A 26,851-nucleotide genomic window follows, 5' to 3' on the forward strand; every position below is an offset into this window, starting at 1 on the left:
TATGATACATGAAATTCAAACCAGGGTTATGGGCAATGCAAGGCAAGTGCCTTACCTCCTGTACTTTCTCTCTGGCCCCCTGAAGAGTCTTGGATAGAAAACAACAAATATGGGGCCGGGCGGTGGCGCTGGAGGTAAGGTGCCTGCCTTGCCTGCGTTAGCCTAGGATGGACCGCGGTTCGATCCCCCAGCGTCCCATATGGTCCCCCAAGAAGCCAGGAGCAACTTCTGAGCGCATAGCCAGGAGTAACCCCTGAGCGTCACAGGGTGTGGCCCAAAAAAAACAAAAACAAAACAAAACAAAACAAAAAAAAACAGAAAACAACAAATAAAGTCACCATTGGGGTCTTAATACCGAATAAGAATTAAAGAATAAGAACTTATTTTAACATGTAGATCTCAGATTATCTTATGACTTTCAATAGTTGGAGAAATAAAAGTCTGCTATGCACTAATAAAATGTGTCTATTTAAATTTGAAACTCATTTCCTTGGGGGTTTTTTGTTTGTTTTATTTTGGGCCACACCTAGCAGTGCTCAGGATTTACTCCTGGCTCTGAGTTCAGAAATCACTCCTGGGGGCCAAAGAGGTGGCGCTAGAAGTAACTGTGGTCGGCATCCCATAAAGTCCCCCCCTGCCAGGGGCGATTTCTAGCACATAGCCAAGAGTCCCTGAGCCTCAAATGGGTGTGGCCAAAAACAAAACAAACAAACAAATAAAAAGGGCAAGAGAGACAGCATGGAGGTAAGGCATTTGCCTTGCATGCATTAGGATGGTGGTTCGAACCCTGGCATCCCATATGGTCCCCCAGCCTGCCAGGAGCGATTTCTAAGCATAGAGCCAGGAATAACACCTGAGCGCTGCTGGGTGTGACCCCAAAATAAAAATAAATAAATAAATAAAATAAAAATTAGAAATCACTCCTGGCAGGCTCAGGGAAACCATATGGAATGTTGGGAATTGAACCTGGGTCAGCCACATGCACCGCAAATGCCCTACCCACTGTGCTATCACTTTGGCCCCTCATTTACTCAGTTTGGAGCCAGGTATAGTACAGGGGATAAAGCCTTGCCTATGTGCTCATCCTATTCTATCCCTGGAATTTGGTCTCCCAGAAGTGCTGAGTACAATCCAACCATAGAGCCACGAGTAGTACTTAGAACATCTGGAAGTGGTCCAAAGCTATGCTCTGAACAAGACCAAACCCATTTCCTCAATTATACTAGACTATTTTTGGCTTAAAGGGAAGTTTACTTAAAAAAGTGACAAGGTATAAAAAGGAGAAAGGAGAAGGACAATTTTAACATAACAGCACAGGTATTAAAACTGTGTGTGTGTGGGAGACAATGGATGAAACTTTTAAATAGTTCATACCTATATAAAATACTGATCTCATCTGAATATTTGTCCAACCTTTTAAAACATCAGATAAATTTATCACTTTTTTAAAAATATGTAACGCTTCACAAACTTGCATCCCTGTGCAAGGAGCCATGCTAATCTTCTCTGTATCGTTCAATTTTAGTATATGTGCAGCCAAAATGAGCATCCTTCACTTCTTCTGTTTTCAGATCGTGTCCAGTGGTGCTCAGGGATCACTTCTGGCAGGCTTGGGGAAACCATATAGGTTTCCAGGGATTAAACCTGAGTCAGCTGCATGCAAAGCAAATGTCATACCCACTGTACTATCTCTCTGGGCTCTCAATTCATCACTCTTAAGTCCTGTTACTCATTTTTTTATGAAAAGTTAAAATAATGGGGTCAAAGTGATAGCACTGCAGTAGGACTTTTGCCTTGCACATGGCCAACAAAGGACAGACCCCAGTTTGATTCCCAGCATCCCATATAGTCCCTCGAACCTGTCAAGATTAACCTGAGCATCTTTGGGTATGCCCTCAAAACCGAAAAAAAAAAAGTTAAAATAACTATATTTTAAATGTTCAATAGCTATTGGTGAATGGTGACTACTATTACTCACAAATCTAAACCATCTGCCCGTTTGTAGAAAGATTTATAAGGTAGCCATACTCTTAAGATCAGAAACATTGTGTGCAAACAGATTTTCATTTAAATGTGTACAGTTTTCAAATATAGTCATTTCATCACTGTCAATGAGCTAACTTAGCAATACATGAAAACAAGGTAATAAAATTAGATTACCAACCTCCAGTCATCTATTTGTACTTGTGACATTGAATGTGTGGTTTTTGACTCTGTGTAAAAGTTTTTCTTAATGGGAGGTAAATCTGAAACAAAAATAAAAATTTAGACTTTGATAATGAAAATTTACATTTCATTGATGCTTTTTCATAATAGTAGCAATCAAACTAAACTATACACTAAGTTCACCATGCAACATACAGTCTTACACAGTTCTACACTTTGCCAGTCAGGCTTTTGCCTAGCTTTAAGAGATAGTGCTTTCTGGTAGCTAAGAGACTTGTAAATAAGAGATAGTTTTTATTTTTCAGTAACATTTTCCCACAAGGTATTTTCAGTAATTTATTATTTGGAGGGGGGCTACACCTCAGGGTGCACAGAGGCTATAGCTGGCTCTCTTCTCAAGGAGCAATGTGTATGCCTGGAATTCAAACAAGCTCACAGAACAGTCCCATTCAAGGAGATAATATAAGACACTTGTCTTATATCTCCTATGCTTTCTCTCTGGCCCAAAGATATTTTTAATAATTAAGTTTAAAAAGAGAAACCATTATGGTGTCTGGAAAAATAGTACAGTAGGTAAGGGACTTGCCTTATATGTGGCAGACCTAGGTTTGATGATCTCTAGCATTCCATATAGTACTCCAAGCACTGCCAGTAGAGATTCCAGAATGCAAAGCTAGGAGTAAATCCTGAACATAGCTGGATGTGGCCCTAAAACAAAACCCTGATACAGTCCCAAGAAACTGAAGCAGACAGAGCACCAACAGGGCTCTCTTTTTAATTGAGAAACACCATTTTTACACCTAGCTCAGTGTCCCCGAGAGAATGAGAAGTACCAGGACAAGAGAGGGGTCTTCAAGCTACACAGAGGTCAGTGAACCCTAAAAAATACATGACGGGGCCAGATCAATAGCACAGCAGTAGGGCATTTGCCTTGCAAGAATCCGATCTGGGACAGTCATGGTTAGATTCCCGGCATCCCATGTGTCCCCTGAACCTGCCAGGAGTGATTTCTGAGCGCAGGCAGGTGTGGCCCAAAAACCAAATAAATAAAGAAGTGCATGGTCATACATTTCCTCCAGTCAATGAGCCACACAACAACACATAATAAACATCTACAGACTGCAAAGGTCAGAATGGGAAAGCAATACAGAACCCCACCATACTTAGTGAGCAAAGACAGTAGCTCTGAACAACCAACCTGTACCAGTCTATTATGTAACCTTTCTGATAATGCAGCCAACGCAGGATACACTTGATTCAAATCCCAGCATTCCGTATGGTCCCGAGCCTGCCAGGGGCGATTTCTGAGTGCAGAGCCAGGAGTAACCCCTGAGCGCCACTAGGCTTTCCCATTTCCCTCCTGGCTCCAAAGGGAGGGTCTGGAGTGGGGGCTCTGACCTTCTGGCCTTCTGGCTCCAGAAGGATCTCTTTCCTTCCTGGGAGCTGAACCGGGTGGTCCTGCCAGCATGGCATTTGGCAGCCCTCCGCCATGCCAAAGGCCTCTGTAACCAGGCCTAGAAAGGGGTGCGGGACTGACATTAGGACTTATCACAGTACTTTTCTTACTAATCCTGTTCATTGTGAAACCACGCCCCCGCACGGAACTTTATGAGAAATATATTGATATTATTGTTTTTCATCTGCTTGTCATTATCTGAACGCCATGCAGGTGCTAGTTTTATTCCTTTACTCCATCATTCCCAGCTCCTGTTACCCCACATTTAACCATTTTTCTGTACTAAGGATTTTTGTTTTGGCCAAGGTGGATTACATATCTTTCACAGTAATTTTTTTGGTGAAGATGCAGCCTTGGCTGCCCCTCACAGCCATTTCTCTCCTTCCTCCCCGTCCCCATGGTTATTCTTGGACAACTGCTCAGTGTCCCAGCAAGTGGGTTCCGGTAAGGTGCAATTTAAAAGAGACCCCAGGCTTCCTTATTCCTGCAAGGGACTGGGAAGGGACTGCTGAACTTTCAACTTCCAGCAATTAGGAAGAGTATCTCTGTATAAATTTCATGTATGTACTAAGTTACGGGGAATGTTGGACTTTCTTCGTTGGCCCCCAGATGCACCAACAATATCTTGTGGCATTGCTTCTCTTTTGCATAGGCACATTAAAATGGGAAAATAATACATATGCAAACAAGTTCTTTTTTTTTTTTTTTTTTTTTTTGGTTTTTGGGCCACACCCGGCGTTGCTCAGGGGTTAATCCTGGCTGTCTGCTCAGAAATAGTTCCTGGCAGGCACGGGGGACCATATGGGACACCGGGATTCGAACCAACCAACTTTGGTCCTGGATCAGCTGCTTGCAAGGCAAACGCCGCTGTGCTATCACTCCGGGCCCTGCAATCAAGTTTTTATCTAATAGAGATGGGAACACAAATTTGGTAACGTAATTGGGCCTTTTACCCTGAACATTGGCATAATGATTTGGCTCAGGCCTCTGAAGAATGGGCATCGCCCACACACACCTGAACAATGGATACCATCTATGGAAACAACCACAATTGTCTATAGCATTACCAGGATCCAAGTCTCTACCAGGGAAGACCTACCACTGCTTTGGCATTGACTTACTCCAAAGAGTGCTCCCAACACCCAGATGATTCAGCAACGGTCTGCATGCAGGGCAGATAGCTCCACATTGAATGGTATGCTGAAACTAGAGGATGCTCCACATCAGCCTGACATAGATGATAGAAATGCACAGAATCCAGAGTCTTTAAATATAAGAATCTGGGGGCCGAGAAGGTGGTGCTAGAGGTAAGGTGTCTGCCTTGCAAGCACTAGCATAGGACGGTTCAATCCCCCGGCGTCCCATATGGTCCCCCCAAACCAGGAGCGATCTCTGAGCTCATAGCCAGGAGTAACCCCTGAGCATCAAATGAGTATGGCCCCCCAAAAACAAACAAACGAAAAAAAAAACTAAATATAAGAATCTGATACCAACAATAGCTAAAGTGTAAAAAAGTTTCACCGGGACCACGGAGAATGACTCGAGTTGGACGGACTGGTATGCTTGGAACCCAGAGTCGTTCTTATGCCAATAAACTTCTGTGGTGAGGCCTTTTTATAATCAGGTCAAGGATTTTTTTTTTCATTTTCCCCATTTTTCTGGACCTATGCAAACAAAGGCGATTGCCACTATCACACCTTTATTATATTTTTTTACTCTTATCCTTTAAGAAAAAAAATACAACTTACTGAACTTAAAAACAAATAATTGTATAGTAGAATGCCTGTCTCGAATACAGGCATGGGATGGGAAGAGGGGAGGGGGTAATGTTACACTGGTGAAGGGGGGTGTTTTGGTTATGACTGTAACCCAACTATGATCATGTTACTTAAATAAAAATATATTGGGGCCAGGGAGGTGGCGCTAGAGGTAAGGTGTCTGCCTTGCAAGCGCTAGCCAAGGAAAGATGGCGACTGCGGTTCGATCCCCTGGCATCCCATATGGTCCCCCCCCAAGCCAGGGGCAATTTCTGAGCTCATAGCCAGGAGTAACCCCTGAACGTCAAATGGGTGTGGCCCAAAAAACAAAACAAACAAAAAATATATTAAAAAAATAAATGTAGAGAAAGCATTTGACAAGATTCATCACTCAATCAGCATAAAAACTCAACAAAATGGGAACTGAAAGAACTTTCCTCAACACAGTCAGACATTTACCAAAAGCCTGTGGCAAATGTGGTGAAAACCTAAAAGCTTTTCCTCTATGATCTGGCACAAGACAAAGTTGCCCACTCTTGCCACTTCTATTCAGTATAGTACTGGAAATACTTGCTATAGTAATTAGGGAAGAAAAAGATATCAAGGGCATCTACACAGGAAAGGAAGATATCAAACTTTCATTATTTGTGAATGACATATTATATCCTAAAGACTCTATAAAAATCCTAAAGACCTTACTAAAAAGCTTCTTGAAACAACAAATTTGTAAAGCAGCAGGCTACAAATTTAACAAGAAAAAATCCATGGTTTTTCTATATACAAATAATAAAAAGAAAAGAGATATTTAAATAAAAACACCCATTCCAAATTGTGCCTCAAAAAAATCAAGTACCTCAGAATCAACTTGATTATTTTTGGGCTTGGGTGGGGGATTGGGTCACACCCGGCAGCGCTCAGGGGCTACTCCTGGCTCTGTGCTCAGAAATTGCTCTGGGCAGATTTGGGGGACCATGTGAGATGCCGAGATTCAAACCACCATCCTCCTGCAACCACCGTCCTCCTGCATGCAAGGCAAACACCCTACCTCCATGACATATATAAAGAAAACTAAAAAATACTATTTCAAAAAACAAAACGACACAAGAAAATGGAAATGTGAAGCCAGAGAAATAGCACAGTGATAGTGCCTTGCATGTGCCAACCCGGAAGGGACCTAGTTCGATTTCTATCATCCCATATAGTCCCCCAGCCATTGCCCCAGGGTCAATTGCTGAGTGCAGAGCCAGGAATAATCCTTGAGCACTGTTGGGTATAGCCCCCAAACCAATCAATCAATAAAATAAAGTTAAAAAAAAAAAAAAAGAATTGGGCCTGGAGAGATAGCACAGGGGCGTTTGCCTTGCAAGCAGCCGATCCAGGACCAAAGGTGGTTGGTTCGAATCCCAGTGTCCCATATGGTCCCCCGTGCCTGCCAGGAGCTATTTCTGAGCAGACAGCCAGGAGTAACCCCTGAGCACCGCCGGGTGTGACCCAAAAACCAAAAAAAAAAAAAAAAAAAAAAAAAAAGAAAAAAAGAAAATCTAATTCCGGAGCAATAGCACAGCTGTAGAATGTTTGCCTTGAACAAGGCCAACCTAGGACAGACCTGGGTCGATTCCTGACATCCCATCAGGTCCCCCGAGCGTACCAAGAAGATTTCTGAGCACAGAGCCAGGAGTAATCCCTGAGTGCCACTGGGTATGGCCCCAAAACAAAAAACAAAAATCAAAAGAAAGGAAAGTTAATCTTATTTTTTCTTTAAAGATGCATTTTCTTACTATTAGGTATTTTTTTTTTTTGGACCACACCCGGCACTACTCCTGACTATGGGCTCAGATATCACTCCTGGCTTGGGGGATCATATGGGACACAGGGGGACCAAACCATGGTCCATCCTAGGTCTGCCACATACAAGGCAAATGCCCTACCGCTGCGCCACAGCTCTGGTCCCACTATTAGGGAATTATTTATCCGTTTTTACCTTTGGATGTTTGTCTTTGTCCTTTTGCGTGTATGTGTGTGTGTGGGGGGAGCAATTTGGTAGTGCCAGCAGTTCATTCCTGGGTGTGGCGAAGCTCAGGTCAATCTCACTGGCCTCTCCTCTCCTTAAAGCTGGTGATCCCCCTAGGACCTCGTACATATAAGCTCTAATACTGAGCTCAGTGTAGTCCTTGATGCTGCCTTTTTTTCTTCTGGTCTGATCAGGGTTTACTCCTAGCTCTGCGTGTTAAGAGTTCAATACTGGATTGGCTCAGGAGACCAATGTAAGATGCTAGAAATTGAACCAGGGTGTCCCATGTCAAGACAATTACTTTACCCAAAGTGATATTTGAGTCTCAAACTATTGTTTCTTTCTATCCTTTATACATATTCCAAACTTTAAACAGTTTTATTATAACATTATTTATCAAGTTATTAATAATACAGTTATTTCAGGCATTCAATATTCAAACAACAATGACACCACCACTGTAATCTTTCCTTCATCAGTGTCCCCAATTTTCCACCACCAACATATCTGCTTCCTTGCAGGCACAAGCATTTACTTCATATTGTTTGTTACAACCCAAAGACAAATGGAATGAGCAAGTTTGATCAACAAGGGTCAATTTGAAATATATATCTCCACAGAATTACTCCAGACTTAATTCTTTTTCTGCATCACCCTCCAAGAGCAGCACAAATCCCCCTATTGCATTTCTTCACAAGATAGTCCTGTATGTTATATCCCAAAACAGGACAACGCAAGCTCAACAGCTGCTCAGTCACAGCAATGATGTTAACAACTTATGGTTAAAAAATTTATTCCCGGGGGCCGGGCGGTGGCGCTAAAGGTAAGGTGCCTGCCTTGCCTGCGCTATCCTTGGATGGACCGCGGTTCGATCCCCCGGTGTCCCATATGGTCCCCCAAGCCAGGAGCAACTTCTGAGCGCATAGCCAGGAGTAACCCCTGAGCGTCACCGGGTGTGGCCCAAAAACCAAAAAAAAAAAAAAAAAAAAAAAAAATTTATTCCCGGGGCCGGGCGGTGGCGCTGGAGGTAAGGTGCCTGCCTTACCTGCACTAGCCTAGGAGACGGACCACGGTTCGATTCCCCGATCCCCCGGCGTCCCATATGGTCCCCCAAGCCAGGAGCGACTTCTGAGCGCATAGCCAGGAGTAACCCCTGAGCGTCACCGGGTGTGGCCCAAAAACCAAAAAAAAAAAAAAAAAAAAAAAAAAATTTATTCCCTTCATATTTCCCTTTGAGCCTAATTTTGTTTCACTGAACTTTTGCAGTAATATTTGTCTATGTCAAAGGAATAAGTTTAATATTTTAAATTTCTATTTATAGCATTTATCAAAGCAGATATCATATACTGTTAATGCCCTAGTAGTTAGTCTTCCTAACGATTTCTAATTTTACTATGTTTATATATACTACTAAACACAGTTATTTAATAAAGAATAAAAAGCTTCTATTACGAGAAATACCAATAACACATATCATATAACATATAAATGAAACAGGTTTTGCAACATGTAGATGTTAGAATTAAACACCAACCTGCCCACTTTTTTTTTTCCCATTTCAAAGCATCTTCTCGAATTTGATCCCAGTCTATCATAGTGCCCTCATCTGTCCTCATGTCTTTTCCAACAGGAGGTTGTGATGCAAGATCTGCTGAAAAGAATTTTACCCAATTCATTGGAAAAGCACACCAGTACAAAATTCGTAAACCAATTCAATAACCATTCCATAACCAAACAAAATATAACCAATTAAGCAACATGAATGTAATAATTCCTGAAATACAAAATTTAGGGCTTTACTAAATGTGTGTACTCCATAATCAATGTGGGGAGCCTGGTACCCTAAGATGTCAGCATCACAACTAAAAGGTGATTCCCCCCAAGCCACATGTGCGGAGCCCATCACTGCCACAACCACACAATGGGAAAGGAAATGAAGGAGAGAAGAGTAGGAAAGGTGAGCAGGGGGAATTAAAATTAGGGTTTTAATTATTATAGTAGCAAAACAATTCTTGACATAGTTTTTTTATCAACTACTATAATTTGTGAAATGAGATTTATTTTTAACTTATTGAAAGGAAACAGCATGAAAACTTAAGATCTGAAGACAAATGCACACACATCACTTATACTGCAATGAAGCACCTGTGACTCCAGGTGAACAAATGTCAAGTGGTTCTTTCCCACAAAACAACTGAGGTAATGCTGCCATCTAAACCACAAGACTCTTCCTTCACTTTCAAGTGGCTTCTAGAAATAGTTCAAGAATGGTTTTTCCCTCAAACTCAAACAAATTTAAGATTTCAGAAATAACAAATCTGATCTTGATCTAGGTAGGGATCAGACCAGAGTCAGCAGACTAGGAAGTATCCTTGCTCTATCTTTAATAAGGATGTGTATTGGGGAGGAGAATGAAAATGGCTGACCGTGGGGACTGCCAGGTGAAGTGCTGATTGACTCACTTGCGGAGTCCCCGCCTGGCTGTGCTTCTTCTGAGGAAACTGAGGACCTGAAGGAAGCCCTGCCCTGTGCTTCTCTGTCTTTCATGAATCCTTGGAGCTCTCCTCAGAGCCCTGGGAAGCGAACCCCCAAAAACTGCATTCTGAAGCTACCCAGTGAGCAGGTGAGTGAGTAAGAAATTGCTGACTGAGTGGGGCCCAACTGTGAAAAACTGTGAGTGCTGCCTGAGTGTGTCTTTCTACTGTCCTCTTGCATGAACCTCTTGGGAGTGGGCAGAAAAGAGGCTCCAGCAGAGCATTTAGCTCCGCTTCGCTACCCGGCCTTGCGCTCTTTCTAAGAAAAGAACACCATCACAACAAGAAGAGAAAATCACACTAAGAACCGTGCTGGATCACAGAAGCAAGCATTTCTCTCCGGACTGTCTTCTCTGCTGCGTGCTCGGGCCTAAGATTTGATCCTGTGTGAGGCTTCATCCACGAAGGACTCCCCTCCCATAGAGGCAAGTCGGGCCATCCAGAAAGGGCGGAGCCAGAGGAGAGTGGTGCCTGCATCATATAGCCAATGAATTCTACCACAACACGTAGAAAAACCCACAATACAAGTGTGACAATGGGGAAACAACGCAGGCCAGCATCAGACATAGAGAATGAAGATGACAATTCTGAGGACCAGATAATGACCAACCAACTAATCAACCTCTCAGATAAGGACTTTAGACTAGCAATATGGAAGATGCTCAAAGAACTCAAAGAAACGATGGATCGAGTTGAACAGAACACTAATAAGAACCAAGAAAATATGAACACAGAAATCACAAAACTCCAAACTGAAAAACATGTCAACTAACAGGACTGAAAAAGTCAGTAAACGAAGTGAATGACAAAATGGATAAGCTCTGGGACAGGGTATCAGAAGCTGAGAATAGACTTGGTGCTGTGGAAGATGAGATACATAACAATTTCATACAGCAGGAGAGATTAGACAAAAAACTTAAAGCAAATGAGCAGACAATGGAAAAATTAGTCAAAGAATGGGAACAGATGAAGATAGAAGTCTATAAGATCAACAGAAACAACTTAAGAATCATTGGAGTCCCAGAGACCCAGGAAGAAAATTTCAAGGAAGAATCAACGGTCAAGAACATCATTAAAGAGAAACTTCCAGAGCTAAAGAATATATGTGATCAAATCCTGCATGCTCGAAGAGTAGCAACCAAAAGAGACCCCAGAAAAACCACCCCAAGACACATCCTAGTCACAATGACAAATCCCACAGATAGAGACAGAATTCTGAAAACAGCAAGATCAAAAGGGGAAATTATGTTCAAGCAAGCATCCTTGAGATTTACAGCAGACCTGTCACCAGAAACACTGAATGCCAGAAAGCAGTGGTGGGACATTGTGAAAAGACAGAATGAAATGAATGCTTCACCTAGAATACTGTACCCAGCAAAACTCACTTTCCGGTTTGATGGAAGAATACATGGTTTCACAGACAAAAAACAGCTCAGAAACTTTACAGACTCAAAACCAGTCTTAAGAGAAAAACTGAAAGACCTAATTTAAGACAAGACTAACCAAAAGATACACCAAATTTCGATATAAAGATGGCATTAAATCCCAGGACAATTCTTTCTCTCAACGTCAATGGACTAAATGCACCAGTCAAGAGACACAGAGTTGCTAAATGGATCAAAAAACTCAATCCAACCTTCTGCTGCCTACAAGAAACGCACCTGAATAGCCAGAACAAACATAGACTCAAAAAAAAAGGCTGCAGAAAAATTATCCAAGCAAACAACACCCATAAAAAAGCTGGAGTGGCCATACTAATATCAAATAATGCAAACTTTATACTCAGGAAGGTTGTAAGGGACAAAGATGGACATTTTATATTAATCAAGGGGTATGTAGAGCAGGAAGAAATCACTCTCATAAACATATATGCACCGAATGAGGGGCCAGCAAAATATTTAATACAACTGTTGACAAATCTGAAAAATAATATTAATAACAACACAATAATTGTGGGGGACCTCAACACGGCTTTGTCAACACTGGATAGGTTAACCAGACTGAAACCCAACAAGAATATACTAGACCTGAAAAGAGAAATGGAAGAAAGAGGCCTAGTGGATATATATAGGACACTCCATCCCCAGAAACCTGGGTACACATTCTTCTCCAATGTACATGGGACATTCTCCAGGATAGACTACATGCTGGCACATAAAACATACCTCCATAATATCAAGAGGATAGAAATTTTGCAGACTACCTTCGCTGACCACAAGGCTCTGAAATTATTTGTGAATTCCAAAGGGACTCAGAAGAAAAACTTTAACACCTGGAAGTTAAACAGCCTCATACTCAATAACCAGTGGGTCCGAGATGAAATCAAGGAGGAAATCAAAAGGTTCCTGGAAACAAATGACAATAAAGACACAAACTATCAGAACTTATGGGACACAGCAAAAGCAGTACTGAGAGGAAAATATATAGCTTTGCAAGCGCACATCAGGAAGGAAGAAGGAACTTACCTGAGTAGCTTAATGACACAGCTAATAGAACTAGAAAGTACTCAACAAAAGGACCCAAAAATAGGAAGACAGAAGAAAATAACAAAGCTGAGAGCAGAAATCAACGAAGTGGAAACCCAAAATCCAATCCGAAAGATCAACGAAAGCAGAAGTTGGTTCTTTGAAAACATAAACAAGATTGATAGACCACTGGCAAACCTAACAAAGAAAGAGAGAGAGAGAAACTTGATAACTCGTATTAGGAATGAAAAAGGAGAGATCACTACTGATATGACAGAGATTCAAAGGGTAATCAGAAACTACTTTGAGAAACTGTACGCCACTAAAAATGAGAACCTGGAAGAAATGGATAAATTCTTGGACTCTTATAATCTTCCACGGTTGAAGGAAGAGGATGTAGCATATCTAAACACCCCCATCTCCATCGATGAAATTAAAATGGTAATCAAATGTCTGCCCAAAAACAAAAGCCCAGGCCCAGATGGATTCACTAATGAATTCTTTCAAACTTTCCAAGAGGAACTACTACCAATCCTGGCAAGAATCTTTCATGAAATTGAACAAACAGAAACACTTCCAAATAACTTTTATGAAGCCAACATCACCTTGATACCTAAACCAGACAGAGATGCTACGAAAAAAGAAAATTACAGACCAATATCGCTGATGAATGCAGATGCAAAGATCCTCAACAAAATCCTGGCAAATAGGATTCAATGCCTCATTAAGAAGATCATCCACTATGATCAAGTAGGTTTCATCTCAGGAATGCAAGGATGGTTCAACATCCGGAAATCTATCAATGTAATACACAACATAAACCACAAGAAAAATAAAAACCACATGATCATATCAACAGATGCAGAGAAAGCATTTGATAAGGTCCAACACCCATTCTTGATCAAAACTCTCAGCAAGATGGGAATGGAAGGAACCTTTCTCAATATAGTTAAGGCCATCTACCATAAGCCAGTGGCAAAAATTATCCTCAATGGAGAAAAACTGAAAGCCTTTCCTCTAAATTCTGGCACAAGACAAGGCTGTCCTCTCTCACCACTCCTATTCAACATAGCACTGGAAGTACTTGCTATAGCGATTAGGCAAGAAAAGGATATCAAGGGAATCCAGATAGGAAAGGAAGAAGTCAAGCTTTCACTGTTTGCAGATGACATGATACTCTACTTAGAAAACCCTAAAGACTCTACCAAAAAGCTTCTAGAAACAATAGACTCATATAGCAAGGTGGCAGGCTACAAAATAACACACAAAAATCAATGGCCTTTCTATACACCAATAGTAATAAGGAAGAAATGGACATTAAGAAAACAACCCCGGGGCCGGAGAGATAGCATGGAGGTAAGGCGTTTGCCTCTCATGCAGGAGGTCATCGGTTCGAATCCCGGCGTCCCATATATGGTCCTCCCGTGCCTGCCAGGAGCAATTTCTGAGCCTGGAGCCAGGAATAACCCCTGAGCACTGCCGGGTGTGACCCAAAAACCACAAAAAAAAAAAAAAAAAAAAAAAAAAAAAAAAAAAAGAAAACAACCCCATTCACAATAGTGCCACACAAACTCAAATATCTTGGAATCAACTTGACTAAAAATGTGAAGGACCTATACAAAGAAAACTATAAAATTCTGCTCCAAGAAATAAGAGAGGACACACGGAAATGGAAACGCATACCCTGCTCATGGATTGGCAGGATTAACATCATCAAAATGGCAATACTCCCCAAGGCATTATACAGATTTAATGCTATCCCTCTAAAGATACCCATGACATTCTTCAAAGAAGTGGATCAGGCACTTTTGAAATTCGTTTGGAACAATAAACACCCTCGAATAGCTAAAGCAATCATTGGGAAAAAGAATATGGGAGGAATAACTTTCCCCAACTTTAAACTTTACTACAAAGCAATAGTTATCAAAACAGCATGGTATTGGAATAAGGATAGGCCCTCAGATCAGTGAAATAGGCTTGAATATTCAGAAAATGTTCCCAAGACATACAATCACCTAATTTTTGATAAAGGAGCAGGAAATCCTAAATGGAGCAGGGAAAGCCTCTTCAACAAGTGGTTTTGGCACAACTGGATAGCCACTTGCAAAAAATTGAATTTAGACCCCCAGCTAACATCATGTATGAAGGTAAAATCCAAATGGATTAAAGACCTCGATATCAGACCCAAAACTATAAGATATATTGAACAACACATAGGCAAAACACTCCAGGACATTGAGACTACAGGCATCTTCAAGGAGGAAACTGCACTCTCCAAGCAAGTCAAAGCAGAGATTAACAGATGGGAATATATTAAACTGAGTAGCTTCTGCACCTCAACGGAAATAGTGCCCAGGATACAAGAGCCACCCACTGAGTGGGAGAAACTATTCACCCAATACCCATCAGAAAAGGGGCTAATCTCCAAAATATACAAGGCACTGACAGACCTTTACAAGAAAAAAACATCTAATCCCATCAAAAAAATGGGGAGAAGAAATGAACAGACACTTTGACAAAGAAGAAATACAAATGGCCAAAAGACACATGAAAAAATGCTCCACATCACTAATCATCAGGGAGATGCAAATCAAAACAATGATGAGATACCACCTCACACCTTAGAGAATGGCACACATCACAAAGAAGGAGAATAAACAGTGTTGGTGGGGATGTGGGGAGAAAGGAACTCTTATCCACTGCTGGTGGGAATGTCATCTAGTTCAACCTTTATGGAAAGCAATATGGAGATTCCTCCAAAAACTGGAAATCGAGCTCCCATACGATCCAGCTATACCACTCCTAGGAATATAGCCTAGGAATATAAAAATACAATACAAAAAACCCTTCCTTACACCTATATTCATTGCAGCACTATTTACCATAGCAAGACTCTGGAAACAACCAAGATGCCCTTCAACAGACGAATTGCTAAAGAAACTGAGGTACATATACACAATGGAATATTATGCAGCTGTCAGGAGAGATGAAGTCATGAGATTTTCCTATACATGGATGTACACGGAATCTATTATGCTGAGTGAAATAAGTCAGAGAGAGAGAGAGAGAGAGAGAGAGAGAGAGAGAGAGAGAGAGAGAGAAACGCAGAATTGTCTCACTCATCTATGGGTTTTAAGAAAAACGAAAGACATTCTTGCAATAATAATTTTCAGACACAAAAGAGAAAAGAGCTGGAAGTTCCAGCTCACCTCAGGAAGCTCAACACAAATAGTGATGAGTTTAGTTAGAGAAATAACTACATTTTGAACTGTCCTAATAATGAGAATGTATGAGGGAAATGGAGAGCCTGTTTAGAGTACAGGCGGGGGTCGGGTGGAGAGGAGGGAAACTTGGGACATCGGTGATGGGAATGTTGCACTGGTGATGGGTGGTGTTCTTTACATGACTGAAACCCAAACACAATCACGTATGTAATCAAGGTGTTTAAATAAAAAAAAAAAAGGATGTGTATTGGGGCCGGAGAGATAGCCTGGAGGTAAGGCATTTGCCTTGCATTCAGAAGGGTCGGTGTTTCGAATCCAGGCACCCCAAATGGTCCCCTGAGCCTGCCAGGAGCGATTTCTGAGCGTAGAGTTAGGAGTAACCCCTGAGCGCTGCCGGGTGTGACCCAAAAACCAAAAAAAAAAAAAAAGAAAAAATACACACACACATATAAAATAATGATGTATATTTAGAGTTTTGCGTTTTTTTTTTACACACACACACACACACACACACATAAAATAATAATGTATATTTAGAGTTTTGCGGGTTTTTTTTTTTTTGCATTCATCCACAGGTAAAGGAAAACCTCTTTACCAAAATAGGAAGGCTAAGTTGATACTTAGTTCAAGGGAAAAATATTCTGGGATTTCATAAAGAAATTATGAGCTCTTTAATATATTTAATTTAATATATAAAAATAGCAATCAAAAGCTTTATTGAGAAAGTTTATCAACAGTAAATATAACTATAAAATTGTACAGGTAGTGGTGGGGAAATTTTACTTACCATCTGTTGATTCTGAATGATAAATCTCTTGTTTTTTAACAAGATTATCTATTATTGCTTTTGCTTTTGACTGCATTGCCTTGCTACCAAAAATTTTGACTTCAGCTCCAGGATATCCTTTCGTTATCTATAAGGTAATGATATAGAAAGGGGAAATAATGAGACTGAAGTCCCTTCCCTAACCCTCTCCCATCACTCTCATCACTCATAGTATAAAGTAAATGTAGCATTGCTATTAATCTGCCTTGAAAGTTCTATTTGATCAAGGAGATGTTTCTTATATACAGAGACTGAACTGATCAGATCAGGAGAGGATCAGGACAATTTAAAATTTTTATGAAAAAAAATTTATAACTGCTGTGACAGGGATCATAACATAGTAGTCTTAATATAATGTGTTAAGACTGATTTCTGGGGCCCAGAGAGCTAGCACAGTGCCGTTTGCCTTGCAAGCAGCTGATCCAGGACCAAAGGTGGTTAGTTCGAATCCCGGTGTCCCATATGGTCCCCGGTGCCTGCCAGGAGCTATTTCTGAGTAGACAGCCAGGAGTAAGCCCTGAGCACCGCTGGGTGTGAACCAAAAACCAAAAAAAAAAAAAAAAAAAAAAAAAAGACTGATTTCTGATTATGTACTTTGGGTTTTTGTTTGTTTGTTTTGGGGCCACACCCATTGGTGCTAATGGGTTACTCATGGCTCTGCACTCAGAAATCACTCCTGACAGCCTCTGGGGACCATATAAGATGCCAGGAATTGAGCCCAGGGCTGTCCTCAGTTGGCCGCACACAAGGCAAACACCCTACCACTGTGCTATATCTCCGGCCCCTGATTATGTGTACTTTGAATCTTACTTGCAAAATAGTGATTTATTTAGGCTTGATCTTTCAGAACTATTGAAAAGATAATGGATTGGATTAATTTTTATAGACAGCTAGCTGAACTCACTAAAATTATGAAAATTTAAGGAATGGGCTTACATGTGCATGTAAGCCTACAACAAGGATGAGAAGATAAAATTGACAACTTTCATCGTCCTTATTATTGTTTTGCTTTTATACCACACCCCTCTTTTAATACTATAGTATAGAGACTGTCCCCTCTCATTATCAGCTCAATGCTTGATAGACAGAGATGCTGGGGACTGTATCCAGCACTACTTCCTTTAAAGCACATGCTGGAGGGCCCGGAGAGATAGCACAGCGGTGTTTGCCTTGCAAGCAGCCGATTCAGGACCAAAGGTGGTTGGTTCGAATCCCGGTGTCCCATATGGTCCCCCGTGCCTGCCAGGAGCTATTTCTGAGCAGACAGCCAGGAGTAACCCCTGAGCACCGCCGGTGTGGCCCAAAAACCAAAAAAAAAAAAAAAAAAAAAAAAAGCACATGCTGGAACTCTAAAAGTAATTTCTTTAGCCCCAATTGCTTTTACTTTGATTTATCCTGGTTTTGGAGTCATACCTAGTGGTGCTCAGAGAGTTGCTCTGCTAATACTTTGGGGCCCATGTGGTGCTGGAAACCAAAATCTCATGCTCTGTGTGCAAAGCACATTCTTCAGTCCTTTAGACCATATTTCCAACCCTGTTATCTAAATTTCTAGAGTATTTCAAACATTGGACAGAAGGTAGAAATGAACCATGCTTTTTAAGAATACAAAACACTTACCTGAATTTTGGTGTTTGTTGTACTCTGAATATCTCGTATTTTTGACCCACCTCGACCTGTTTTTAAAAACAAAGATAATTTTTTGTTTTTGGTTTCTGGGTCACATTTGATGGTGCCCAGTGCTTAGTCTTATGTCCTGTGTTCAGGATCACAATACGAGGAGAGGTCAGCTATGCGCAAAAGCAAGCACCCTCTCCACTGTATTGTCTTTCTAGTACATAAAAAAAGGTAATTTAGGGGCCCGGAGAGATAGCACAGTGGTGTTTGCCTTGCAAGCAGCCGATCCAGGACCTAAAGTGGTTGGTTCGAATCCCTGTGTCCCATATGGTCCCCCGTGCCTGCCAGGAGCTATTTCTGAGCAGACAGCCAGGAGTAACCCCTGAGCACCGCCGGGTGTGACCCAAAAACCAAGAATTAAGAGCTTGGGCCAGGGCAGTGGTGCAAGTGGTAGGATGTTTGCCTTGCATGCAGCTAACCTAGGATGGACCACAGTTGTTCGTTCCCCTGGCGTACCATATGGTCCCCCAAGCCAGGAGCAATTTCTGAGCACATAGCCAGGAGTAATCCCTGAGCATCACCAGGTGTGACTCAAAAACCACAAAAAAGGGACCAAAGAGATAGCGTTTGCCTTGCATGCAGAAGGATGGTGGGACGGTGATTCCAATCCCAGCATCCCATATGGTCCCCCGTGACTGCCAGGAGCAATTTCAGAGCACAGAGCCAGTAGTAACCCCTGAGTGTTGCCAGGTGTGACCCAAAAACCAAAAAAGAAGAAGAAGAAGAGGAGGAGGAGGAGGAGAAGAAGAAGAACGTAAGTGAATTTCGTTGCAAAATGAATAGCTTTTGCTTACTAAACAATCGACCCTGCCAAGAGTGACTTCTGAGTACAGAGCCAGGAGTAACTCTAATAAAAAAAAAAACAAGTAAGTAAACCAAGTAAATAAATAAACAACACTTTTCAGTTGAGCCTGGCAGAGAGGTCAGTGAATCTCTAGCTATTCTAGCAATCGGTGTGCTTTTTATTTTCCAGTTTTAAACAAATAAGTAGAAGCAAATACTTAGCCCCTGTACCTAATAGACAAAATGTAGGACTTTATCATCAGGAATTTTAGGAATAAATGGGCCACATCTACACTCTACTAATTTAGAAGTGCTTTTTGGAAGTAAAAATTTAAAATTCACGATGTAGTAAGAAAAACAAAACCCAGTTTTTCTTGCAGATAAGTCATAAAATTAAAACAGGTGTAGACAGGAAATTACTCTGCTCAGTCCTCTAACAAACTGTAGATCTATAGGCTTTCAATGGTGCTTAGATTTGCAACACTCTTGTTCACTTAAGTTAACTGCCCAAGTGGCCTGAGCAATAGCCTGGTGAGTAGTGTTTTAGCCTTGCATGAGGCTGACCAGGATTCAATCCTCGCCATCCCATTTGGTTCCCCGACCCTGCCAGGATATAAGCAGCAGAGCCAAGGACGTACTGAGCGCTGGGGCTGAGTGTGACCCTGAAACAAAAAAAAAAAAAAACAAAGTAAGCTGTCCAAAGTTTTAATCTTTTTTTGTTTGTTTGTTTGTTTTTGGTTTTTGGGCCACACCCGCGATGCTCAGGGGTTACTCCAGGCTGTCTGCTCAGAAATAGCTCCTGGCAGGCATGGGGGACCATATGGGACACCGGGATTCGAACCAACCACCTTTGGTCCTGGATCGGCTGCTTGCAAGACAAACGCCGCTGTGCTATCTCTCCGGGCCCAGTTTTAATCTTTCATCTCAAAGATTTCGGAAATCTTCTACTACTCTTCTCACCATCTTCCCTATGAAAGAGAAAGGTTCATTGAAAGTGATTCTTTTTGTTTTGTTTTGTGTTTTGTTTTTTTGGGGGGGTCACACAGGGCAGTGCTCAGGGGCTACTCCTGGCTCTACACTCAGAAATCGCTCCTGGCAGGCTCAGGGGACCCTATGGGATGCTGGGATTTGAACCACCGTCCTTCTGTATGCAAGGCAAATGCCCTACCTCCATGATATCTCTCCAGCTCCTGTTTTGTTTTGTTTTGTTTTGGGGGGGCAACACCCGGTGATGCTCAGGGTTCACTCCTGGCTAATGCCCTCAGAAATATCTCCTGGCCTGGGGGACCATCTGGGACTCCGGGGGATGGAACCGCGGTCCATCCTAGTTTAGCGCGTGCAAGGCAGACGCCTTACCGCTGGCGCCACCGCTCGGGCCCTGAAAACTGATCCCACCACCACTGTCAGCCGTGAATTCCCGTAGGTAGCAGCAAGGAGCTGCGGTGCGGTTCCCAGTCCCCGTCCACCGGGGCCCCTCTCACCAATCACGGCGCCCACGCAATCGCTCTTGAGCTCAAAGCTGAGCGGCGGTTCCCCGGGACCCGCGGCCTCGGACTGCGGAGGGCCCGAGGGGCTCCTCCGCCGACCGCCACGGCCGCCCTGACGACCCCTGCGCGGCGGCGCCTCCTCCGACGGCCTCCTGTCCGCGGCGCGGGATGCCCCCGCACTCCGCCGGGAAGCCACGACGCAAGGGGAGGCGTTGGCGCCGGCTTCTGGCTCCGACATGGTGCCCCGAAAGAGATCCGGCTCCGCCGCCGTCGCCCGCCCGACACTGCCCGAGGGCGCGCACGCATCCTGCCTTAGGGGCCGCACGTGACCGGCCCACCCGCCACCCCGCCCTCCGCACCACGCCATTGGCCAGCGACACGCTATGGGCGGGACTCCCTTCTCGGCTGGACCAATCCCCTCTCTCACAACTGCAGCTGGCCCTTGGCGCAAGTCCCCCCTCCCCAGGACTTCATGCTTTCCTCTTCTCCCATATTTCAGGTAACTTTTGGTTTCGTTTTGGGTTTCACCCAGGAGTTCCTCATGGGTCTGCCCTCAGGAATTATTACCTCTGGGTAATTATGGCTCAGGATATCCTGGACTGAACCCTGGTTGGTCAGCTGGTGCCCTGCAAACTTCCTACCAGCTGTACCCTCTCTCTCTCTAGCCCCTGTAAATGTTTTGATTTTTCTCCTATACCGAACAGTGCTCAGAAGGCTGAGTTTGCTGGGAATCAAACCTATGCAAAAGAAATTATGCGCTGATCAACTTTTTGAGCTATCCTCCCCTGTGCCTTGGAAATGTCTAAGCAAGATTTGATTTTTAAAAAATGTAGATAAAAATTTGAAACTAAAGATTGAATGGGAGGTAAGGCGTTTGCCTTTCATGCAGAAGACGGTGGTTTGAATCCCGGCATCCCAGATGGTTCCCCGTGCCTGCCCGGGTTGATTTCTGAGCATAGAGCCAGGAGTAACCCCTGAGCGCTTCCGGGTGTGACCCAAAAACCAAAAAAAAAAAAAAAAAAAAAAAAAAGATTGATTAAAATGTACCCTTACTACTTGAGGTGGATTGATATATTTATGCCTATGATCTTTTTTACCTGTTAGTCATAACTATAAAAGTTAATGACCAAGACACAGAACTTTACAAGAAAAAAAAATCTAATCCCATTAAAAAAATGGGAAGAAGAAATGAGCAGACACTGTGTCAAAGAAGAAATACAAATGGCCAAATGATACATGAAAAATGCTCCACATCACTAATTATCAGAGAGATAATCAAAACAACAACGAGGTACCATCTCAATCCACAGAGACTGGCACATATCACAAAGAACAAGAACAATAAGTGCTGGCGGGGATGTGAAGAGAAAGGAACTCTCATTCACTGCTCCGAGTAATGCCATCTAGTCCAGCCTTTATGGAAAACAATATGAAGAGTCCTCAAAAAACTGGAAATTGAGCTCCCATATGATTCAGCTAAACCACTTCTAGGGATATACCCTAGGAACACAAAAATACAGTTCAAAAATCCCTTCCTCACACCTACATTCATTGCAGTGCTATTTGCAATAGCCAGACTCTGGAAACAGCCAAGTTTCCCTTCAACAGAGAAATGGCTAAAGAAACTGTGGTACATATATACACAATGGACTATTATGCAGCCGTCAGGAGAGATGAAGTAATGAAATTTTCCTATACATCGATGTATACGGAATCTATTATGCTGAAAGAAATAAGCCAGAGGGAAAGAGATAGAGAATATAGTCTCACTCATCTGTGGATTTAAAAAAAAAAAAAGTAAAGAAGACATTATTATAATAATTCCAGAGACAATAGAGGGAAGGGCCAGAAGAACCCACCCACAATATGAAGCTCACCACAAAGAGTGGTGAATGCTGTTAGGGAAATAACTACACTAACAACTAGCATGACAAAGTTAATAAATGAAAGAAGTAGAATGCCTGTCGTGAATACAGGTAGGGGTGGGGGAGGAGGGAGATGGGGTGGCATTGGTGGTGGTAATGTTGCACTGGTGAAGGGGGCTGTTCTGTTTATGACTAAAACCCAACTACAATCATGCTTGTAATTATGGTGCTTAAATAAAGATTTTATAATAAAAAAGAACCAACATCTTTCCTGAGGGATGCTTATTCAGTGTGTCACACATAGCTTGGTCTGAACGTTTGTTGTTATATTAGAGCTAATGGTATAAATTGAGTAATTGCCTGAAGCACTCCAATCGTTGCAAACTGGATATGTGATCAGCTCTGATGACTGACCATCTTGAAGATTTCTGAATGTCAATTCAGTCATCCACCAAATATAGTAAATTAAGGATTTGATGGTGGGCCGGGAAGGTGGCGCTAGAGGTAAGGTGTCTGCCTTGCAAGTGCTAGCGTAGGATGGACCGAGGTTCAATCCCCCAGTATCCCATATGGTCCCCCCGCAAGCCAGGGGCGATTTCTGAGCGCATAGCCAGGAGTAACCCCTGAGCGTCAAACGGGTGTGGCCCAAAAAACAAAAACAAAAAACAAAAAACAAAACAAACAAACAAAAAAGGATTTGATGGTAAAACTAAAGTATGTGAAGTAATTTTGATTATCTTTGTCTTCTAACCAGACAACACAATTTTTTGTTTGTTTTTGGGCCACACCCAGTGACTGCTCAGGGTTATGCCTGGCTATGCGCTCAGAAATCGTCCCTGGCTTGGGGGACCATATGAGACACCAAGGGATCAGATGCCTTACCACTTGCGCCACTGCTCTGGCCCCAAAGCTTTTTTTTTGGGGGGGGTCACTCATGGCAGTGTGAAGGGGTTACTCCTGGCTCTACGCTCAGAAATCACTTCTGGCAGGTTGGGGGGACCATATGGGATGCTGGAATTTAAACCACTGTCTTTCTGCATGCGAGGCAAGTGCCCTACCTCCATGCTATCTCTCCGCAAACTCCCGCCCCACCTTTTTTAAAGGTTTTTGGGCCACACCTGGTGGTGCTTAGGGTTTACTCCTGGCATGGAGGTAAGGCTTTTGCCTTTCATGCAGAAGGTCTTTGGTTCGTATCCTGGCATCCCATATGGTCCCCCGAGCCTGCCAGTAACGATTTCTGAGCATGGAGCCAGGAGTGACCCCTGAGCACTGCCGGGTGTGACCCTCCCAAAAAAATTGCTCCTGCTCCTGGCAGGGCCAAGAGAGATAGCATGGAGGTAAGGCATTTGCTTTTCATTCAGAAGGACAGTGGTTCAATCTCGGCATCCCATATGGTCACCCATGCCTGCCAGGGGCGATTTCTGAGCACTGCCCGGGGTGACCCAAAAACCAATATATATATATATATATATATATATATATATATATATATATATATATATATATATATATATATATATATACACACAAATTGCTCCTGGCAAAGACTAACGCCCTACCCACAGTGCTAGATCTCCACCGCACCCCACACTGCTCTGGCCCCTATTGCTAGTCCTAAAGTAGCCCTAAGGCATAAAGATAGCTGAAATTGAGGCCTGATAAGACCATAACTGGCAGTACAGGTGCTGCCCAGAAAACGCTGGATTGCCTTAGGAGAGAAGAGCTTCAAAAGGGACAAATGGGGGGCTGGCGAGGTGGCGCTAGAGGTAAGGTGTCTGCCTTGCAAGCACTAGCCAAGGATCAGGACTGCAGTTCGATCCCCCGGCGTCCCATATGGTCCCCCCAAGCCAGGGGCAATTTCTGAGCGCTTAGCCAGGAGTAACCCCTGAGCATCAAACGGGTGTGGCTGAAAAACCAAAAAAAAAAAAAAAAAAAAGGACAAATGGTTATAATAATATGAAAGAGGATCATCAAATATACAAACCTTTCCCTTGATGACTCTAGCAACAAACTCTAAATACACAGAATGTACCACGTGGGTGCAGTTTTGGGGAAATAACTATAAAACTGACTTTGCAAAGTAAAGTTTAGAATAGTCCTATTTTGAGAGTCACCTGCATCTCAACATGGAATGTGTAATTTTTAAAGCAGTTTATTTATTGGTTTTGAGGCCACACCTGGCTATGCTTAGGGTTTATTTGTGGCTCTGTGCTCAGAAATAGCTCCTAGCAAGCTCAGAGACTATATGGGATGCCAGGAATTGAAAAGGGTCCATCCTAGGTTGGCCATGTGCAAGGCAAATGCCTCACCACTGTGTTGTTTCTGGCCCCAAATGCATAATTTCTTTCCTTAAAACAGTTTGTGGTACCCTCTGCTGCCCCCCTCAGGAATAATCCACATTCTTTCTTGAACACACTCCTCTTTCTACCTTGTCATTTGTCTCTAAAATATAACTGTTACTTCCCTATATGTCTACTGAAATTGTTTTCCACTAGGTAGGTGACGAACCTGGGGAACCTGGGAAGCAAATCTGAGTTTATAGGTGCACCCCTTGTACCCCATCTGACCAAACTGTTGATCTCTCAGAAGGCCCTTTCCTAATACAGTAGGGATTCCTCAAGCAAAAGCTTGATTCAGCTAGAGCTGAATCCTGATCACTTTCCTGACTAGACCTGTTCACGTTTGAAGTCAGCATATAGGAACAATTGTGGGCCCAAGCAGCCTCTGGAATTATTGGAAGAGATGGGAGAGGAAAGCACACCCACCTGGCCCTGATGTTTGCTCAGGAAAGTGGTGAGACTCTGTCTGACCTGGTCAGCATTCAGTGGTGAGAGTGGCCCCTCGCCCAAAACCATTTGGGCCAGTCTTGCCTCTAGTACCTTGTGCTCTCTAAGATTTATGGGTCTAAGTGCAAATCTGGCAAACAGGAGGAATTAAAGACTAATTTGCCTAGAGTGAAAATGGCAAAGCCTATGTGGGAATTTCTGAGCTTCAGATCTTAGTGTGCCCCGTCACTCAGTGGTCTATCAGTGATGGTAGTTGGTCCTGGGCAAGGCTGTCTAGTCTCTTTGGTCTCTTTGGTCTCTGAGTACAAAGCCAAGGGTAAATCATGAGTACGATCATGTATGACCCTCAAACCAAACAACAAAACAAAAAAATTATGTCACTATAAAGGAGTTCTATTTTTAGCTTTTTGAAGTCTCTATATTGTTTTCCAGATACTAATTCAGGTGACAATCCTACCAACAGTGATAAGGGTTACTTTTTTTTCACAACATTCCTATAAGATCTGATTGTTTCCGATTTCTTTAATATAGGTAGACCATTTTCAGTGGTATGAGGTGTGATGTCTCTCTGTCGTTTTGTTTTCTTTTTTGTAATAATCTGTGATGAACTTTCTTTTTAAAAATAAAATGCCTGTGGGCAGTAGAACAATTTGGCTTGCATGCAGGCGACCAGAACAGACCCGGATTTGATCCCTGGCATCCATATGGTCCCTGGAGTCTGTCAGGAGCAATTTCTGAGCACAGAGCCAGGAGAAACCCCTGAGTACTGCTGGGTGTGGCCCAAAAAACAACAAAAAATGCCTAATGGTCATTGGTGTGTCTTCTGTGAGAAATTACCCCACATGCCATTTTCTAATGCATTAGGCAGATGGGTCTGAAGCTGATAGAGTAGTAGCAAAAGAAATAATAAATCAGAACAGTCAGGAACTCTGGAGTCGGTGGCTTCTCTCTGTGGTTCCTCCAAGGGCACCAAGCCAGAACTCCTCCTTTATTAATCCATTACCAATTCACCAGGAGAGACAGACAGAGACAGAGAAACTATTCAGGTAGGTTGATTTAATAAAATGAGGTATATGGGGGAATGCCTTTGTTTTGGGTTAATAGCTAGGTGACATCTACTGAATGTCCATAATTAAACAAAACAATTTCTCTGGTGGGGAATCATGGAAATTCTGTACATTGTTTGGATACAGCTTAATAGAACTGGTTTTCCTCCCATTCCAGACAATAGGGAGGTTTATTTAATATATGTGCAGATGTGCACTAGTATTGAAATATCAATGTTACCACTCTGCATGTTTCAGTTTCCTTTTAGAGAAGCCAGCTAGTGTGCTGCAGTCTACCTATGAGGGACATTATAGACAAAGACTTGGCTCCCTCAGACCTGTCATGCTTCTCTACATATCTACATTGCTAGGTTTCTGGGACTTGGGCAGAAGTCTTATTAAGGAGGCCCTGTTGAAATGTGCTCATGGGCAAAAGGTAGGGTAGGAGAGACCAGAAGACAGTGGGAAACCATGAAGACACTTTCTTCCACTTTGATGCATGTTCCTAGTACTTTTCTACTCCTTTCTCTTTTTTCTTTTCTTCCTCCTGTCCTCTATACACCCAAATCTATACAATAGCAGAAGCCTTTTTCTTTTCTTAATTGTTAGGATCACATGCATGTGCTTATATACCAGACTTTGCTTAGTAAGGGAAGATTTAAGGGGCAACAGTATTCCTCTACACTTTCAGGTGTGAGGGTTTTGCTTATACAATTGCAGTGAGTGATGAAAGGTTTAACTCTCTTTAGGTTTATTACTTTAATGGAATAT

The 26,851-nt window shown here is 42.6% G+C and overlaps 1 protein-coding gene and 1 pseudogene across 1 annotated transcript in view; both read right to left on the minus strand.

Annotated features, from left to right (window-relative positions):
* DDX43 (DEAD-box helicase 43) overlaps positions 1-20,621 on the minus strand; it is a 36,508-nt gene extending 15,887 nt beyond the window's left edge. Inside the window, exons 1-5 of the mRNA XM_049776871.1 lie at positions 20,378-20,621; positions 18,057-18,112; positions 16,401-16,527; positions 8,925-9,041; positions 2,165-2,246 (exon numbers count right to left, since the gene is read on the minus strand). Of these exons, the coding sequence (XP_049632828.1) occupies positions 2,165-2,246; positions 8,925-9,041; positions 16,401-16,527; positions 18,057-18,112; positions 20,378-20,621 (626 nt within the window). The remainder of the gene's footprint in view (positions 1-2,164; positions 2,247-8,924; positions 9,042-16,400; positions 16,528-18,056; positions 18,113-20,377) is intronic.
* LOC126014546 (uncharacterized) lies at positions 1,448-1,547 on the minus strand (annotated as a pseudogene).
* Positions 20,622-26,851: the final 6,230 nt, after the last annotated feature.

This window comes from Suncus etruscus, chromosome 7, assembly GCF_024139225.1.
Source record: "Suncus etruscus isolate mSunEtr1 chromosome 7, mSunEtr1.pri.cur, whole genome shotgun sequence".
NCBI lineage: Eukaryota > Metazoa > Chordata > Mammalia > Eulipotyphla > Soricidae > Suncus > Suncus etruscus.